We start from the raw sequence: 20745 nt of genomic DNA on the forward strand, positions 1-20745 counted from the left end.
AGGCATTTCCCTTTTGTCTAGGACCCTCCTGGGAGGGTCGATGTCAGCAGGCAGCACTACAGACAGCTGGGGATCCTGGCAATGCACCCACCACACAAACTAGCACTTCTTTTCCTTCAGAAGGCAGGTGGCAGAGACCACACATGTTCATGTGAACAGGAAGGTCAAGGACCTGGCACAAACTTATCAAATGCTGCCCGCCCCCCAGAAAAAAACCCACAAAAGACAGTGTCTCCTATGGCAGGTCCTTGACCTTCCTGTTCATATGAACAGCAATTGAGTACTGGACTTGGGCTTTGTACTAGATGTTTGCCTCAGGGACCCATACTTTATTTATTACTAAAGCAACTACTACTACTACAATGGATTCTACCAAATATAGCATAGGAAGTGGAGACCATACAAAGACTGCTGCTCAAATATCTGCTGAGAGAAAATGTTCCAACTCTTTTAAGATGTTCTGTGAAAGAACTGTTCTCTCCATTTCATTCAATCTCCCTTTCCCAGCCAGCCTTCACACTGTGATTTCTGAAGGGACTTCCCAATTTATAGCCACACCTCAGGAAAGCACGGTGCAAGGGAAACTTGGCAGCAGGAAGATAGATAACAAGAGGATCCTGGTATAGCAATGCTTAAATTGCTCAGCTGTCTGCAAGTCCTTTCACCAGTGGCTTTTTCCAAAGGACAGTGTCCTTTGGGCATCCATCATTCCAGGCAGGGATTTTTGCTTCTTGTTCCTTCCTATTTGGGATATTTTACTGGTGAAGTCAAAGAAGTAGAATGGAAATGTACTTAGCTGAAATTGTAAGGTCTTGTAAATAGCTGGACATGGTGGTGCATACCTATAATCCCAGCAACCTGGGTAGCTGAGACAGGAGGATCACATGTTCAAGGCCAGCCTCAGCAACTCTTCCATAAGAAAAACATTTTTCCCCTTCCAGGTACTGGGAATTGAATCCAAGAGTGCTTTACCGCTGAGCTACATGCCTACCCCTTCTTGACAAAAGGTTTAAGTTGCCACTTAAACCTTTGAACTTGTGATCCTCCTGCCTCAGCCTCCCAAGTTGCTGGAATAACAGGCCTTACCACTTTGGCTTTGTAGGAGTTGGCAGGCAAATGGCCATTCTGCAAGAGGCATTTTTCCAACCTCCCTGGAAGATACATGTGGCCACATAATCACATTCTGACCAAAGGATTGGGCCACCTTGCATGACACTTGCTGATAGGGAAGTCACTTGTCCTTGGGATTATTATTTCCATTTTCCTGTGAGCTGGAATAAGAATATGGCAATGATCCTGCAACAACCATACAAAAACATCACCAGGGGATGAAAAGCAGAATGAAAAAATATATGGGCTCCTGAACTATTTGGTAAAACTAAACTGAGCTGCCCTCTAGACCAGAGTTTGGCACTTTTTTCTATAAAGGGTCAGATGGTAAATATTTTAGGCTTTTTGGACCATGTTCTGTCACATTTTTGTACCCCGGTACTGGGAATTGAACCCAGAGCTGCTTTACCACTAAGCTACATCCCTAGCCCTTTTTATTTATTTTGTACAAGGGATTGAACCCAAGGCTTAACCACTGAGCCACATCCCCAGCCCTTTATATTTTTTGAGACAGGGTCTTACTAGGTTACTTATCACCTTACTAAGTTGCTCAGGCTGGCTTCAAACCTGCAATTCTCCAGCCTCAGCCTCGGAAAACACTGGGATTACAGGCATGCACCACCATGTCCGGCAGCCCTTTTAATTTTTAATTTTGAGACAGTCTGCTAAATTGCGGAGATTGGCCTTGAATTTGTTATCCTCCTGCTTCAGTCTCCTCAGTATTGTATACCACTGTGCCCAGCTACTTTTTTAACACCTAAAATGAACTGTAAAAACTATTATTAGCTTATGGTTCATACAAAAACAGGTCATGAGCTGGATTTGAATTTGACCCTTAAGAGATGTAGCTTGTTGACCACCTTGTTGTCTCAGTATGTTTATGTGAGAGAAAAAAAAAACGTGTATGGTGAAGCCAGGAAAGGTTTCTCCAAGGAAATAACATTTTTAAAGAGATCTAGATGAGAGATGTAACTGACAAAATCTTAAGGTGGAAAGTATGCAGGGGGGCAGAGAACAAAGATGGAGGTCCTGAGATGGACATGAGTTTAAAATATAGGCCAATGATCAATTTATCGACTCCTAGCTTCAATCCACCATTCTTTGTTCTGCTTTACTACAGCTGGACCTGTAAACATTTCCCCTTTGTCAGGTGGTACAATGGAAGGTTTTGATAATTAAGGGCACTGGACAAGAGTACAGCTGCCAGCATTGTCCAGGAAATCCAGTGGCACACACCCTTTGGTGAATGTTACTGATACCTCATCTAGTGGCTTCCTGCTCATCAGTCTTGGACTGCTACATCTCAGTGAATGTCAACCATTCATCCAGTGGGCCATGGCTAGTGCTGTTGGTAAATATTTAACCAACTGCACACCAAAAAATTCTTGATTGTTGCATTTGCTGATTTCCATGAATATTCCCATCACAGCTAATTTTAGTGCAGATTTAGGCAATGATGTGCAAAATTGGCTCTTGCAAGCCTGTACAGACTGGCTCTAGTATGCCTCTGGATTAGCACAACCTATACAGTGAGGTATGAATTCAGTCTTGTGAGGCTGGAAAGGGAGCTTCTAAGTTTGCTTCCATTGGCCTTAGAGGTAGTAGCTGTTCTTCATTCCACTATTCCTATATCCTTTAGTAGATCATACCCTTTTACTAGTTAATTCTTTATATTAAACTTTCCTTTTTCAAATTACTAGTGTGGATTCTGTCTCCTGCTTGGACGTTTGCAGATGTGACCCTCTCTAAGGAAGTAGACCAGTGTGCCCAGGACACTGAGCAGTTATGCTGTGCTAGCATTAGAACTCTACTGAAGTGGGCATTACTATCCTTATTTTACTGGTGGGCAGCTAAGAGTCTGGTTCAAGGTCTGCCAGAGAGAAGCAGCAGCACAATTTGGCTATTACTTATAGCCAAAGGTATCCTATGGCTATGTTAATTTTAATAAAAGGACATGAATTAATAAAATCTTCAGTTGACACTACATGGACAGTTTTTCCTAAATCAAGAAAGACACAGGAAAAACCTTAAGATGCTTATAATTTTTATGAGATCTAGTCTTAAGTAGCTTAGACAAAAGTACAAGTCTGTCTGGAGACTTTATCATCTTCAATACACTGGGAAGGCCCTTTGCTAGCATGAACTCTCTGATGTCTAATAAGCTCTGAACTCCATCTGTAAGCTTTCCCACATCCTTTACATATAAAAGGTTTCTCTCCACTGTGAATTCTCAGGTGCTGACTAAGATATGAGCTTTGACTGAAGGCCTTTCCACACTCATTGCACTCATAGGGCTTCTCTCCTGAATGAATCCTCTGATGTTGAACAAGATGAGCACCCCACCTGAAGGCCTTTCCACATTGACTACATTCATAGGGTTTCTCTCCAGTATGAATTCTCTGATGCTGAATGAGGTTTGAGCTCTGATTGAAAGTTTTCCCACAGTCACTACACTTATAGGGTTTCTCTCCAGAATGAATTCTCTGGTGGATTACAAGATGTGAGTTATAAATGAAGGCTTTCCCACATTCACTACATTCATGGTCTTTCTTCCCCGTGGGAGTTTTCTTATTTGTGACAACCATCTGTCTGAAACTTTTCCCTTGAGCAGGGGACCACTTCCGTTTCTTTGCTTTGGCATTTCTTTGCTGCTGTTCTAAGGTGCCCTCAACTTCAGAGGTAGCTTCAAATGGAGAAGCATCAGTAGTGAGTTTTTCTGAGAACACTTGTGATTCCACTTTGGTAATGGGCAGCTGTGGCAGTGATCCTTCGTCCTTGGGTTTTGGGCCATCTTCTGCAACAACTGATGGAAAATGTAAAAATACCTGTTCTGGATATATGGAGAAATGACACTTAGATTAGAACTTATAATTCTGGAAAGAAAATAAAAGGTTAAAAATATTCACTAAATAAAATCTTCAGCTGACACTACATTAACAGTTTTTCCTAAATCAAGAAAGACACAGGAAAAACACTGGAAGGACATTTACTTAGATATTATCCATGGTTATCTCTTGGTGATGTAATTATGCATAGGAGAGGGTTTCTTTTTGTTTTCTCCCCCACCCACTCCTCACTTATCTGTCCCTCCAGATAATTTTTCTAGAATGAAATACTAAAGTCTCATTTGAAAAATAAATTTCACCAGGCACAACGGTACACACCTATTATCCCAGCAGCTCAGGGGGCTGAGGCAGGGGGATCACAAAATCAAAGCCAGCCTCAGCAATTCAGCAAGACATTAAGCAACTTAGGAGACCCTTTCTCAAAAGACAAAAAAAGGCTGGGGATGTGGCTCAGTGGTTGAGTGCCCCTGGGTTCAATTTCCGGTACACACACACACACACACAAAAAAAAAAAAAAAAAAAAAAAAAGAAGAAGAAGAAAAAAAAAGTTTCAAAGCAGGGTCTTTTTAGAATTTAGTCAAAAATAAGAAAAAAAAGTATTTTCAAGGAATTGGGGAGTGGTCAACTAATGTTGGGAAGGGGAAAAACAAAGAAGAATCATTAGGATCAGAGAAAGGGATGGTCCTAAAGACAGAAAGACTGTCCTTCTCAGCTCTGTAAACTCATTCATTCTCCTGCCCCATAATTCTTCAGCCACTAAGGAGGATCCTCACATAGCTGCATGGATCTCCTTGCAGGGAGGACTCATCAGCTCCCTGCCTCCAACAGCTTGGTGCTTTCTGCCTTTCCTTTTGATCTGCTCCTTAAAAAAGGAAGAAGAGGCCTGGGGTTATGGCTCAGTGGTAGAGTGCTTCCCTACCATGTGTGAGGCACTGGGTTCAATTCTCAGCACTGCATATAAATAAATAAATTAAATAAAGGTCCATTAACAACTAAAAAAATTTAATAAAAAGGAATAAGAGAGTGCTTTGCATTTTTGTTTTTAAATATCTGTATTAGTTATTTTATTTGTCTAACACTCCCTATGGCCTAAGGAATACAAAAAGAAATTGCTTTAAAATCACTAAAGATCATTTGATTTAAAAAATCCATTTTTTTCCAGATTAAATGCAGTGGTTAAAGAAATCTGAAATATGCTTGATACTACAAAAAAGGCACATGATACCTAGCTTTTTAAAAGTTAAGTATCAAGCTGTTTAGTAAACAAAACAAGTAAAGAAGACAAGAAAGAGTCTAGAAGAAAGACAAGGAGGGAAGAGAACTGGGAGATAAAGCATACTTTAGCAGATTACTTTCCATTTCTTGTTTTTCCCTTTTGTTGTAATAAAATTCAATTTTTTCACATGCTTGTTTGGTATTGTGATGCTGAACCAAATATTGAATAGAACCAAATATTGATTAGCAACAACACATTCACAAGATGTTATAGAGGTAGCAAAGACAGTTTACAGTCCTGAGGCTCTAAGCCTACTGTCTCTGTGTTTAGTGTTTGCATTAGAGAAAGAGGTAAGGATGTTTGTGGGTATGTAGGCAGGCCAAGAAGAAAGTTTTTTCAATTAATCTGAAGGAAGAAGGGAGGTACAGACATAAAAGTTTCAAATAAGGCTTTTAGATGGTAGAGTGTACATAGCACATAAAGGTAATGACAGGCTGTGTCTCACATAAGAGTGCTTTATGGCTTAAAAAAATGTGTTGTGGGAGACATGGGGAAACCAAAAGAAAAGGATCTTAAGGCTAGACTCTAGTTCATGGCAGAACTATTTTGAACTAGGTGTCAAGAGCAAGTGAAGATAAGTCAGGCAGTGAGTAAAATATTTTGTGGTCCTGCTTTAGGGATCCTTAAAGCTGAGAAATACTAGCCAGCCTTATAGCCAGATAAAATATAAATTTAATTTAATTCACAGAGTTACCTTATGAGGTAGGTCTTTGTGTGTGTGTGTGTGTATGTGTGTGTGTGTGTGTGTGTGTGTGTGGTGCTGGGGATGGAACTAAAAAGCTTCTCACATGCTAGGCAAGTGCTCTGCTATATAGCTACACCCCCAGCCCTAAGGTAGCTTATTGTAATCCCAATTTTATAAGTGATGAGATAGGCTAAGTCTCTGATCTAGGAGGCAAGACTTGTAAGGCCATGATGAGCATAGCAAACATTTGAGGAACTATATGTCCTTTTTTATGTCGTTTCCCCTCTTCCCTCCCCACAGAATCCTGCTCCTCACCACTCTCTGGCAAAGGCTGGGTCTCCTGAGATTCACACTTGAGCTGGGTCTCCTTAGGTTGGAGCTGGATGCTTGGTTCCTCCTGGGCTGGTCCCAGAGATGCCTTCTTCTCCCACGGCTCTTCCTGTGCAGGTCCATCTGCAGGGCCTGGAACCTGGAGGTGATCAGGCACCACTCGGTTTATGGGGGACCAAAGCTTCCAAAGAGACTTTAGAGAGCCTCCTCAGAGTCAGCACAGGGAAAGGAAGAGGAGCTAGAGTCTGTTTCTCATTCAGAGCTTGAGGGTGGAAAAGACAGAGATAGAAACACATACCAACTGCTCTACCTTGGCAACTCCCCCTATTGCTGCCCCTATGTCCAGCCTGAAGGTCATTGATCTGGTTCCCACAACAGATCAAATCCCCCTTCCCACCTGTGGTCCTGGTTCAAGTCCTTTCTCTAAATCTTCCAGCACAGTCACAGCCTCCTCTCCACTCTTTGGGTGATGTTCTCGCACCCAGGACCGGAGTTCCTCAGGCAGGATGGTCAGGAATTGTTCCAGCACCAGTAAATCCAGGATCTGCTCCTTGGTGTGTCTCTCTGGCCTTAGCCATTCACAACAGAGTACCCGTAGTCTGCTCAGGGCCTCCCTTGGACCAGGGGTCTCCTGGTAGCAGAGCTGCCTAAAGCGCTGACGGAAGATCTCTTGGCTGCTAGAGTGGTTCCCAGGTAGCCTGGTCTCATATTCCCAAGACTGTTCCTCTTCTTTTGGCTTCAAAATAACAATCTTCTCTTGTTCCTGTGTATCCTGAAGGGCCAGAGTTTTAGCTGCTGTTAGTAGTACAGCCATAGTAGCCTGGACTAGCTCTGCAGAAAGCCCACACCAGCTGGAATCTTTCAAGGGCACCCTGTAACATAAGGAATCATTCATTTTTTTTTTCATCCATTAAACACACACTCAACATCTACAAAGAGCCAAGCCCTGTACAATTCCCTTTCCTCTTTCTCCTTCAATTCCACTAAATCACTGTCTTTGAGAAAGTTGCAATCTGTTAGAGTCAGACATGTAAAATGTTTTTCTACAACTAGATAAATGCCATAACAAAAACTGTTCTGGGAGCTACAGAAAGAAATAACTACGGGAAAGAAACCAAGTCTGAGACAAAACCCACATTTCCAGATTCAAAGTCCAGAGCTGAGCAGCTCTCTGTGCATGGTGTAGAAGAGGAGGACCCTTCCCAGATGGCCCCTCTACCCTTCCTCAAATTTCTGAGGTAGTACTACAGCAAAAGAAAATGTAAAGTCCTTCTAAGGGTTAGATCACATGTAAACGTCCAGGATTCCTGCAGGATTGTTATGGGACTTTTAGAAAGAACAGACTTAGGGGTACAATGTCCAGGGTCAGGATATCTAACAGGGCAAGAGATGGATGCACCCAGTGGCCACTAAAGCAGCATACACAGGTAATGCTGGCCGAAAAGACAAAGGCGCTCAAACGCACAGCCAATGTTCCGGAGTGATGCCTCAGCGATGCCAACGCCCAGCTGAACTCTGCCTGGCGTTGGCAGGTGCACAACCGAAAGCCCTGGGGAGAGGCTGTGGTCTATGCCAGTTATAACAAACCATCTCCACCCTTCAGTTTTCCCTCTGGGGTCTCCAGAAAAAAAAAAAAAAAAAGAGAAGAGGGACCCCAAGATCGCCCAGCAGGACCCTCCCCGACAAGTGACGCACAGCGAGGGTCGGTGGGGAACCAGACCCCTCTGCACAAAATCCCACGAAGCTGCCTGCGAGGTCTGTTCGCTGTAGGGCTGCCGCTACCTGCGGTGACCAACAAAAGCTGCCGGGCCACGCGGAGTTGGATCTCCAAGTGCCCAAGGCCGGGACTCACCCTACAGAGGCAGGGTATCCATCAGGCACTGCCGTGCACGGCGCAGTCCCAGCCCCAGTCCCAGTCCCAGCTCTAGCCCCAGCTCCGGCTCCAGGCTTGCGCCTGCGCGTTTAGTAACGTGGCCTCCATCTCCCAGAAGCCTCCGCGCCGCCTGCGGCCTCTGGTAAACTCCGGCGTGAACTGGACGCGAGTGGAGCAAGCAACAGACTTGCCTACAGTACGGCCGAACTTCAGGCTGCCGGGCCCAGCGAACACCTCTTGCAGTCCCTGTGGAGGCGAAGGGGAGGCTGGGGTGGAGGCGGAAGCCAGGGGACCAAATTCGGCGGACTTCTATTCTCTGTGAATTGTAGTATAAGGGGCAGTGTAGAGTGGGAGAAATGTCTGGGAAATTCTACCCTTGTGTATCGCCTGTTGCAACACTGCTCCTCTGTTACGTTTTCCATTTAACCTCTTTCCAGACTTTCAGAGAGTCACAACCGAAGAAGGAGATCCCTTCAAGGAGAAAATATTTGCCAACCAACCACCACAAGTCCTTTGGGATAAAAAGCAATTCTTGGGACATGGGATGGGAGTGTGAGGGAGGAAAAAGAAAAATTCAAAGGTTCTAGGAAGGTAAGGTGACAATTATGAAAAGGAAAAGTACAGAGGACCAGATTAATTAGGGGAAAAAGTGCACTAGAATATGAGCAAGCCAGCAAAAATAATAAATAAACAAACAAACAAATAAATAAATGAAAAGCTATTAGATCAAAAGAAGCGCAAAAGCAAAATTAGAAACCATCTAGAAGGCAATGCAAAGAATACTTAATGCTGAAATCTGTGGGACCTAGCAATAGCTACTCTTGAAAAAGACTTCATTTTCTCCTTTAAAAAGAAATAAAGATATAAAAGAACTCAAAATTCATCTTAAGAAACTTTAAAAAATACTAAAATAAGGCAAATTTTAAAAAGAAGAGTGAATTAATAAAAATTATAGCTAATGAAATAGAAAAATTAAAAATAGTAGAAGGAGAACCTGGCGTGGTGCATGCCTATAATCCCAGCTGCTCCGGAGACTGAAGCAGGAGAATTGAAAGTTCAGAGCCAGGCTAAGCTAACGAAGCCCTAAGCAATTTAGCGAGATCCTGTCTTAAAAATAAAAAGGGCTGGGGATATGGCTCTGGTTAAGCGCCCCTGAGTTCAATCCCTGGAATCCGCCCCGGCCCCTCCAAAAGTAGGAGTAAATTCAAATGCTGATTTTTTTTTTTTTTTAAAGAGCATTAAAATAGATAAACGTCTCAGCGGCTGGGGAGGCTGAGGCAGGAGAATCACAAGTTCAAAGCAGCAAAAGGTGCTAAGCAACTCAGTGGTCGAGTGTTCATAAGTTGAATACACGCCCCCCTGCTCCGGCACACAGAAAAAAGATAAACATGTTTAGAGCCTGACCGAGAAGAAGCAAAATTGCAAACAATAGGAATGTATAAAGAGGAAAGAAAATGATAGTAGTATCATCCTCTTATAAATGGAATTTTCAATAAAAACTAGAAACTTATAAATTTGGACTTTTTTTCCCCCTTGCTTTGCTGGGGATTGAATTGGGTGCTCTACCACTGAGCTATATCTCCAACCCTTTTTTGTTGAAGTTGTTTTGAGACGGGGTCTTGCTAAATTGCAGGAGGATCACAAGTTTGAAGCCAGTCTCAGCAAATTAGGCCTTAAGCAACTTAGTAAGACTTTGCCTCAAAATAAAGAAGAACTGGGAATGTAACTCAGTGGTAAAGTGTCCCTGGTTCAATCTCCAGACTGCTGCAACACCCCCCCCACCATCATGTAATTTCCTATTTTCAAGAAGCTAAACATCCTGGCAGTTGGGAATGTGAGAAAAGAAGAGTACATGACAGATTTGTAGTAGGGTAATGTCTTCTTCTAAACTGTGGGATTGGAGAAATGAAGAATTTTGGATTATTCATTGAAACAATTATGCTTCAGTGTTTGAAATGTTCTAAAATTAATACTATAATAATAATTTTAAAAAGTGTTAAGGCATTTCCCTTTGAAGAGCTGAGTGTATGCCCAATAGAACCAGTTGGACATGTTACCTGGATTTAAAGAAAAAGTTAGCAGTTTAAGTGATAGGGACTCCAAATGCTACAGGAGATTAGTAGGGCCTGAGATAGTGAACTGGACCTTAAATAAGTGGCTGTTTAGGGAAAATGATTAGACCAGATCTTGAGCTGAAGAGTTTTATGAAACAAAAGACAAGTTAGTATGGGACAGATGAGAGAGGGTGTAAATTCCAAATTAAGGCCTTTTAATTTAGGTAATAGGCAACCATTGATTCTTTTTTCATTGTGAGTTTACATGTTTGTGTGTGAGAGATGATTAAGCAGTGTTTTAGGAAAATCAAATAATTACATGGCTTAGAAAGACAAAGAGTTTCAAGGCTACTATAATACTAGGATTCAAAGAGATCCTGCTGTACCTTCACTCAGAATTTAGAGGTACTGCCAGACATTCTGTGTGGGTATAGTCTTCTTGATCACACATACACAAAACTACTCATTGGATACCTTTCAGAAGTAATCTAGAGAAACCATTTTACCCAAGAGATAAACTCCTGAGACAGAAAAAAACAGTCCTTCCAGACTTGTCTCCTGTTGTTAAAGGCACTCTTCACCATAAGGCTTACCTCATGTTCAACCATATAGGACATAGTCATATTGTCATGTTCTTCAACAGAACTTTAAGCCTGTTTTGTAATCTCATCAGCTTCAAAAGTAGGGAAAAAGTCCCTCTAAATGTTTCACCAGATTTAGAAATTGGAAGAAGAAATGATTTGTCCTCTCTGGTTCTAACCAAGCAACATCAACTTATTCACCTGCTCTTATTAGACATCTTCAACTGCTGTAGTCAAACTAATCCTAAGCTTCAGAGATGGGTTGGAAGAAGGGAACTAGATAAATAACTCAGTAATGAAGGTCTGGGATGTGCTTGGTGAAAGTAACTTTGATAGAGTATTGGAAGAGGAACCCCAACGTGTGTGTGTGTGTGTGTGTGTGTTTGTGTGTGTGTGTATGTAAATATATATATATATATATATATATATATATATATATATATATATATATGTTGGAGATGGCCTCAATGCCTTTATTTTATTTGTTTATTTTTTATGTGGTACCAGCGTTTGAACCCAGTGCCTCACGAATACTAGGCAAGTGCTCTACTACTGAGCCACAACCCTGGCCCCCCCGCAGACAGCTTTTTAAAAAATATTTATTTCTTTTTAGTTATAGGTGGACACAATACCTTTATTTTAATTTTATGTGGTGCTAAGGATCGAACCCAGAGCCTCATGCATGCCAGGCAAGGGTTCTACCTCTGAGCCACAACCCCAGTGCCTAGACACTCTTTAAATAAAAATTTGGCTACAAAAGGAGATGATATGAGGAGTGGGGAAATGGGGTCAAGGGAGGTGTGGTTGAATTGTGTATGTATTTAAGAGAGAAGACATTTGGGCACAGTTTTTATACATTTGAGAAAGGGCAATGGGAAAATACTGAAGATATTGAATAGAGTTGGGATAACTGAATAGAGGGAGGTCTTGGAGTAGGATGGGAAGAACAGGTAGAAAGATGATCCCCAAACAGGAAAAATAGAACTTCTTTTGAGAAGGGAGCAAAGTTGGGGGTGAATGAATGGGTGAGAGATGGGTCAGGGATAAGGATGGGAACAGAAAGTTGAAGATGTTTCTGTGTGAAAATGTTGAATTTTTTTCCAGAAGTAAGAGATCAGGTGCTAAGATTAGGTGGTGGGTGGGTGGTTAGATGTGTAAAAAGAGAAGGAAGCTATTAAGTGGTTATTATAGAAAATGGAAGACATTGCTGACTAGAGATTGTGTTGAGTGCCCAAAGAGGTGCAGACACCTAGGTGCTGTGGTTTTCCTTCCTTAACTCTGGTGCAGATTCAACAAAGAACAAGGACTGTCCATGGTAAGTTTGTGTTTTAGCAAGGCACTGTGACTAAAAGACAATGTGGAAAAGTAAATGAGGCAAAAGGTCAGTTGACAAAAGAGTGGTTAAGTGTTGGACAGTGTTATCTAATAAGGAAAACTAGAAAGGGATGATAGGTAGGGTAAAGTGGGAAGGTCACTGGACTGGAAACCCTGAGGAGTAAAAAGAAGGCAAAGATTAAATTACACATGATGCTGTACTCATTTGAAATAATTCAGATGATCCAGAGATGCTTTTCCAATGTGCCATAATTTACCTTCAGATATGAAAAAGGTGAGATTTCCTCATTCTTGATCATTAACCTTCTCAAAAACCAGCTAAGCTGGGGCTGGGGCTTAGCGGTGGCACACTTGCCTGGCATGTGTGAGGCACTGGGTTTGATTCTCAGCACCACATATAAATAAATAAATAAAATAGAGGTCTATCAACAACTAAAAAAAAAGTTAAGCCACCGATAGCAAATGAAGTTCTCTTACTATCAAATTTTTGGGAGTTTATTGATCCAATCTCTCAATATGTTCAAAAATATCTTAATCCTAGGGCTGAGGTTGAAGCTTAGTGGTAGAGCACTTGCCTAGCATGCTTGAGGCACTGGTTTCAATCCTCAGCACCACATAAAGTAAAATAAAGACATTGTGTCCACCTATAAAAAAAAATCTTATTTCTAGTCTCTCCAAGAAAATCTTTATTTAACTCTATGGCACCATAGTAACAATTCTTAGTAACTATTAAGTTTGCTTCTTCAAGATACAGCATGGTGGGCTGGGGTTGTGGCTCAGTGGTAGAGCACCTGTCTTTCATGAGTGAGGCACTGGGTTCGATCCTCAGCACCATAAAAAATAAATAAATAATAAAGATATTGTGTCCATCTACAAGTAAAAATATATATAAAAAGTATAGCATCCTTGAAGATTGTATGAATTTTCCCTACTGCCTACCCAAATCTGCCATTTATTAGATCAAGCCTCTTCTGAATTCAAGAAGGATCAGGAAATAGAGAATCTTTAATCTTCCAAGGATTCTGAAAGGAATATGTCCTCTCTTTTCCTTCAAAAGTGCCTTAGATAATCACTGCATACAGGAAACACTGATAAAAATAGCTATGATTTTTTGAGTGTCTTCTTTGTGTTTAGAACTATTCCACTACTTAACAACATTGTTTCAATAATCTTCACAGCAGCCATACAGGGAGGCATCATTATCTTGATTTTATATATATATATAAAGTTTTTCTTAATTTTTATTTATTTTTTTGGTCATACATGACAGTAGAATGCATTTTGATATATAATACATACATGGAATGTACATACATCAATCATATTGTCTATTCCATTCTGCTGCCCTTCCTATCTTATCTTGATTTTATAAATGAGAAAATCAACTCAGAAACATTTTTAAAATCTGTCTAGGGGCTGGGTTTGTGGCTCAATGGTAGAGTGCTTGCCTAGTATGTGTGAGGCCCTGGGTTCCATCCTCAGCACCACATATAAATAAATAAATTAATTAAATAAAGATATTGTGTCCAACTACAACTAAAAAATAAATATAAAAAAAATCTGCCTAAATTACCCAGATTAAGTGAAAGAGCCTGGATTTCAGTATTTCAGATTCTTAAGTGCCATTATACTTTAAAATCCTACAGAAGAGATTTAATTACAACATCCACCCTCACATGGGAGACAGCTGGTCCTGTGAGTTTCTATACATTTCCTTTTCCTAATTAAATTAGCTACTTTTTGGGCTGGGATATGGCTCAAGCAGTAGTGCGCTCGCCTGGCATGCGTGCGACCCGGGTTCGATCCTTAGCACCACATACAAACAAAGATGTTGTGTCCGCTGAAAACTGAAAAATAAATATTGAAATTCTCTCTCTCTCTTTTAAAAAAATAAATTAGCTACTTTTGTATCTAATTTTAAAGGAACAGTTCAAACTCCTTAGTCTACATATTGACCTCTATTCTTTTTTATAAAATCTTTTTTAGTTGTTGATAGACTTTTATTTAATTTATTTATATGTGGTGCTGAGAATCAAACCCAGTGCCTCACACATGCCAGGCAAGTGCTCTACCGCTGAGCTCCAGCCCCAGCCCCTTGACCTCTATTCTAATGGAAAGCCTCAGGTAGACTTTTGAATTAGACTCTCTTCCAGGAAGGACCACCTGCCCTAGAGTTCAGTATATCATACCCATCTTAGTATTCCCTGGTACAATTCATATTAAGGATAAAGATGGGAAAAGCTATTAGACTGCAGATGCTGCTAAATAAGAGTAAGGACACCACAGATGCTTTATGCAAGTTTCTCCACGTGTAAGATTTTCCAGTGGTGTGGAATCTCTGGTGACAAAGTAAGGGGTGAAGTGTAATTAAAGACTTACCCCTGTTAAGAGTTCTGATTTATTATGTGAGAAGCCTTGAGGGAGGATATGTCTATACATTCTCTGAGGCTAAACTGAGTCAGATAAAAATTGTTCTTAGTAAGTTTGGAATTTTCCAAGTTGCTGTGATGGCTAAAGGTAGATACAACAGAAATTATATATAACAAATATCTGGGAGGCTGAGACAAAAGGATCATGAATTCAAAGCCAGCCTCAGCAAAAAGCGAAGAGTTAAGCAACTCAGTGAGACCCTGTCTCTAAATAAAATACAAAAAAGGGTTGGGGATGTGGCTCAGTGATCAAGTGCTCCTGAGTTCAATCTCTGGTACCAAAATAATGATAATAAAAACAAAAAAAATATTCAAACATCTTCATCATTACTATCTTCATATGGTTATGGTCAATGCTGTGTGGTTACTCTGATGATGTTAGACCTGCGGCAGACTAAGGGGGGGCGGTGACAAGCAACTTGTGTACCTTGATACAGCAGGAGTAGGAGCCATTTATTGTAGGACCGGAGCGATATTCATACATTCCACACAGCTTATCTTTTTTTTTTTTTTTTTTGAATTTTTTAATATTTATTTTTTAGTTCTCGGTGGACACAACATCTTTGTACGTGGTGCTGAGGATCGAACCCGGGCCGCACGCATGCCAGGCAAGCACGCTACCGCTTGAGCCACATCCCCAGCCCTCACACAGCTTATCTTAATTAACATAAACTAGATACAGCAGTCAATCAATAAGGAATCTCCACACCTAATGGCTCGCTGGCCTTACTTCACAAACCACTCCCTCTGGCATTTTGCCAAGCGCCATCCAGATTTGTTTACAGACCTTAACACTGGACATGGAAAGTGGAACTCCTATTCCTGCAACCAGGTAATTGGAGCATAAGGTCCAGTTAGTGAGTCAGCTAACAAAATTTACATTTCATCACTAAGTGAAATTGTGAATGTTTTCTCTTGGAACCAGAATATTTCTAAATGAACAATTTCAAAACTGTCACACTTTTCTAATATTCTTTTTTTAAATTTTTTATTCGTTGATAGAACTTAGATTCACTTATTTATTTATATGTGGTGCTGAGAATTGAACCCAGTGCCTCACACATGCTAGGCAAGCACTACCACTGAGCTACACGCCCAGCCCACTTTTCAAATATTCTTATCTCTGCCAATGCCCTGCCTCAAGCTTCTAATATTAAAGTATTCTTAAGTAATTTCCCTACTGTACTGAATAGTGTCCCACCAAATTCATGCTGCGTGACTTTGTTACCTAGTCTTATTTTGCCTCAGTTTCCTTATCAGTAAAAAGCACTGAAGAGATTTTTGTGAGGATAAGTTAATATGTATAAAGTTCTTACGATAACATCTGGCTCACATAACTCAATAAATAATACTTGAAATCTTGTTATTTGATTAATAATCTTGAAGATTATCAAGATAATCCTGCTCTTATTTAAACTGGAATTAGTTGTACATCACTTTCATCATATTAGTTACTGTTCAAATATCTTTAATTTGCCAGGGGCAGTGACACATGCCTGTAATTCTAGGAACTGGAGAGGCTGAGGCAGGAGGATCACAAGTTCAATACCAACTTCAGCAATTTAGCAAGACTGTCTCAAAATTTAAAAAATAAATAAATAAAACAAAAAAGGATTGGGGATAGAGCTAAGTGATAAAATGCCTCTGGGTTCAATCCCCAGTACCCAAAAACCCCCAAACCAAAAACATTTAATTATCCCTAGCTATTACTGTATTATATCTTTAGCTAGGTATGGTGGCACATGCTCAGGAGGCTGAGGCAGAAGAATCACAAGTTGGAGGCCGGCCTGGACAACTTAGAGATCCTGTCTCAAAAAGGGCTGGGAATATATCTCAGAGATAATGTGCCATGGGTTCAATCCCCAGTACCCCAAGGGAAAAAAAAGGTGAGGAACCAGATTTTGGAGGGTGGGTACTGGGGATCCAACCACATCCCCCGCCCTATTTTGTATTTTATTTAGAGACAATGTCTTACGGAGTTGCTTAGCACCTGGATTTTGCTGAGGCTGGCTTTGAACTCAAGATCCTCTTGCTTCAGCCTCCTGAGCTGCTGGGATTAAGTCACTGCACCAGGCTGGAGACAGGATTTTGGGGGAAGTAAAAATACTATGTTGATACTATAATGGTGGATATGTACCATTATACATTTGTTCAAAGCCATAGAATGTTCAATATCAAGAATCTAACCCAAAGCAAACCATGGACTTTGGGGGATTGTGATGTACCCTTGTAAATTCATCACTTGTAACAAGTACACCACTTAGGTGGGGGATATTATGTTGGGTGAGGCTATGCATGTGTAGGACCAGGGTTATAAAAAAAATTTTCTAACTTCCTCTCAGTTTTGCTGTGAACCTAAAATTAACTCAAAAGCCCAAAGTCTTTTAAAATAGAAATGAAACAATATGGGGGAATGCTATGGTTTGGACTCTGTCCCTTCCACATTCATAATCTTGAAGCTCCAACCCAAAATGTGATCATTTGACTCTGTCTTTGGAAAATAATTAGTTTAGATGAAATCACAAGGGTGCAGCTATTACATAAATTAGTGCCTTATAAGGAGAGGCACCAAAGAGCTTTGGGTCTTTCTGCTAAATATGGGCAGGGAAAGCTGAAAGAAGAGCTCTCATATCTCATCAGAACCTAACCATGCTGGCAGCCTGATCATGGACTTTCAGCCTGTAAGAGGGGAGAACTTTGGTGGGGATGAGAGGGTAGAAGAATCCCATGTCCAAAAGGTAATGCTAAAAAGTCTGGAAGGAGCCAGCAAGATATCAGTCTGTCTCATTTTATTTCCTAGAGGTGTCTCTAGTAAATGGGTGGTGAGGGGGATATTTTTTGAATGCTAGGCAGGGTTTACCACTGAGCAACACCCCTAGCCCAAACCTCTTTATTGACAAGTTATTTCAAAACAGAACAGAGAGAGTTGTGTATCCCAGAGAGAATTATTTGTAATGTCTGCTTAAAAAAAAAAAAAAAAAAAAAAAAAAAAGGAAGAAAGAAAGAAAGAAAGAAAAAAACCCACACCATGATATTCTTCCAACTCAGGAGGAAGTTCGTTTTGTGAAGGTCAAATAGTCCCCAAGGAAAACTTCCGAGTCTCTGAAGAAGATCCTTACCCAGAAAGCCCTGACCTCCTTCCCTCTCCTGCACTCGGTTTTCATGGAGATCCCCTTTTGCATTGACTATTAGTCCAGCTCCCTGGGGACAGTCCCCGACCCGAGTGTATCCCACGCAGTCACCGGGTGCAGAAATACCAGTTGTCTGGGAGCCAGGCGAGGCAGAGCTATTGGCTGCAGTGCCGGGAGTGGGGAGCGCGCTGAGAGGATGCAGGGCAGGGTGGCGCGAGTTGGGGAAAGAGGGGTTCCAGGGACCAGACCAGACCCGGCAGGGTAAATAGCTACCTCGGCGGTCATGGCCATTGTTTCCAGGGGATTCCCCTGGACTAACACTGAGTCTAGTACTCCTCTATTCCTAGGCAAACCGGGGGAAGGGAGACACACTTCTGGACCATGTGAGCAACGTCTGTCCAACTGAGGGTTTGGATCCCACCTGGAGGCATGACCTTATGTGGGAAATGCCACGTCCGAGTCCAGGAAGGGCCTGGTCTAGTGGCGACAGGTAGATTATAGTTGATGTGCTAAGTTGGCTGTGGCCTGTAGAAGCACAGTGGAAACACTTAACACCACCTGGCAGTTTATCAGGGAAGGTGACCACAGAGTCTGTGAGGCCTGTACACGAGGAAATCTGAATTCCTTTCTTCCCTCCTAGTTGTGGGTCTTGGGGTTAATTTGCTTTCCTGGGATCTTAGATTCCTATTTATAAAGCAGGGACAACACTAGTACCCACCAAATAAGACTGAAATACAAGATAAAGTTGGTGTTAAGTGCTTATCACTGTAACTGACACATGGGAGGTTCTAAAAAATAACAGAGCTAGGAAGCCAGTAGAGATCCTGATAGGGATGTTTGTAGAAAGGCCACAAGACTAGAAGGCAGTGCCTAGGCCTGCAGAAGATTGAGGGGTAAATGTTTGGTTTATAAAGGAAAGGTAAGCACTTTGCAGAAAGGCCTTCCCAACTATGTCAAACTTCGCATTTTGGTATCATATGCCCCTCCTTTCTGGCAATTACCACAGTTGTAATTTTATTTATTATTCTCATTAATCTCCCCTCCATTCTTTAAAAAAAATATTTTTAGTGTAGATGGACACAATACCTTTATTTATTTAAATGTGGTGTTGAGGATCAAACCCAGTGCCTCACACGTGCTAGGCAAACACTCTACCACTGAGCCCCAGCCCCAGCCTTCCCCTTCATTCTTAAAACCTCCATCAGGACAAGAAACTGTTGTATATTTCTGTTCACTCTTTGTAGCCCCCAAGTAGAAGCTTAATATGTGTAGAATAGGTGGATGAATGGGGCCAGATCAGAATACATGTGTCAATTTAAGAACTTTTGACTTCAGGGCTGAAATTAGTAGGAAACCAATGAAGAAGCTTAGAAAGAGGGTGTCACTGTCAGATTTGTCTTAAAAGAAGATAGTTTAGGCTGCCCTGAGAGAGGGGTTGGAAGCAGGAAGACATGTTAGGAGGTATGATATAGAGGTCTAGCCAGTAGTCTATCCTCCCAGTTGTGAAAACTAAATTGTCCCCAGACATACCAAAGGTCAAAAAGGCTAGGTATGGTGACTCATGCTTATAATCCCAGCAACTCAGAAGATTGAGGAAGATGGATCACAATTTTGAGGCCAGCATCAGCAAATTAACAAGACCCTGGATAAAAAGGGGTGGGGATGTGTCTCAGTGGTAAAGCACCCCTGGGTTCAATCCTCAATACTCCCCCACAAAGATGAGAAACATGGACTGAACTGGCAATTATTGGACATTCATTTCCTTTAATGAACACACACATTCTTCCCTAAAACTGATAATTTTATTTCCTATGAAATATTTATTTTACATGAGGCTCCACATTTCAATTGTACCTATTCCTCAGATTAGAAGACTAATTTTCTCCCAGTTTTGGTCCTCCTGGAGTTTAGTCTGTTCCCTTCACTACACCAGATTGACCCTCTTGAAGATTCATCATTCTACAGGCTTCTAGCAGACCCTGGATACCCCTTGAGATGATACATGGCTATGCCCACTTCACACTGCAATACTTGTTTAAATGGCTCCAGGGACTGGCATCCTAAATATTCTTGGATTTCTCAACTATGTCACTGTGGACACTTGGGGCCAGATAATTCTTTGTGTGTGTGGGCTGTATGCTGAGATATTAGCAAACCTGCCCCTGGTCACTAGAGGCCAGTAGTTTGTCCTCCCAGTTGTGAAAACCAAAGTGTCCCCATGCATTACTAAACTGTCCCCTAGGAAAAGGGCAAAATAATCCCAACTGAGAACCAGACTCTCTCCTTGCATCTCATACATACCTCTATTATGGAAAGGTATGAGGTTGTGTTGCTCCTTGTCTTCATTGTCCCACTTGGCAGTTTTCTTATCTGATGACTTATATAAACTAATATACACTCTACCAGCAGGTCAGAGTATAAGAAATATTTGATGATTGAGTTTGATTGCACAGTCAGGGCCTATACAATTAAGCACGATATAATTGCCAATTTCAATTGCCTAATTTGACTGGCTTCTTTCTAGAGTTCTATTTAGACTCTCCAAATCTCAAATAAACTGTTCTGGCTAAAGAAAAAACTTTTCTCTTTATCATCTGATCTTTCAAAAAGTCATCTAAATCTTCTGACACTGTCTGGTTCTATTCTCAGTACATGCTCTTCTCCTGACTCTTTGCTCTTTTTGATTTTCTGACACTACTCATAAGTCTCCAGTCTTTTTCTTGGGAATACGGGCTTAGCTCTGGTGTCCTACCTTCAGCTATTGTGTGTGTATGTGTTTTGGATGGGGGAGAGTTCTGGGGATTGGACCCAGGATCTGAGCTCTGATTGAAAGTTTTCCCACATTCTCTACATTCATATGGTTTCTCTCCTATATGAGTTTCCTGATATGACAAAATTGGAGGCAAGTAGGCAAGAGCTCTACTACTGAGCCATACCTACAGCTAGCTGTCCAGTCATTTCTATTATCTTTTTGTTTCATATAAATTAGTGGATTATCCTAATTAACCTTATGACATATGCATGAGCATATTTTTTGTAAGAAAGAAGGGGGATACCTATAAAATATGTACATAAAGATCCCAAAGAAAGATTTA

At 41.2% G+C, this 20745-nt stretch overlaps 1 protein-coding gene across 1 annotated transcript; it reads right to left on the bottom strand.

Moving 5' to 3' along the window:
• Positions 1-3137: 3137 nt before the first annotated feature.
• Positions 3138-8205, bottom strand: Znf232 (zinc finger protein 232). The gene is made up of 4 exons (XM_076869957.2): positions 8100-8205; positions 6645-7119; positions 6233-6386; positions 3138-3940 (listed from the first exon to the last, which is right to left on the bottom strand). The coding sequence occupies exons 2-4, from the start codon at positions 7059-7061 to the stop codon at positions 3180-3182; spliced, it is 1332 nt and encodes a 443-aa protein (XP_076726072.1). The 5' UTR covers positions 7062-7119; positions 8100-8205; the 3' UTR covers positions 3138-3179.
• Positions 8206-20745: the final 12540 nt, after the last annotated feature.

Source organism: Callospermophilus lateralis, chromosome 11, assembly GCF_048772815.1.
Source record: "Callospermophilus lateralis isolate mCalLat2 chromosome 11, mCalLat2.hap1, whole genome shotgun sequence".
NCBI lineage: Eukaryota > Metazoa > Chordata > Mammalia > Rodentia > Sciuridae > Callospermophilus > Callospermophilus lateralis.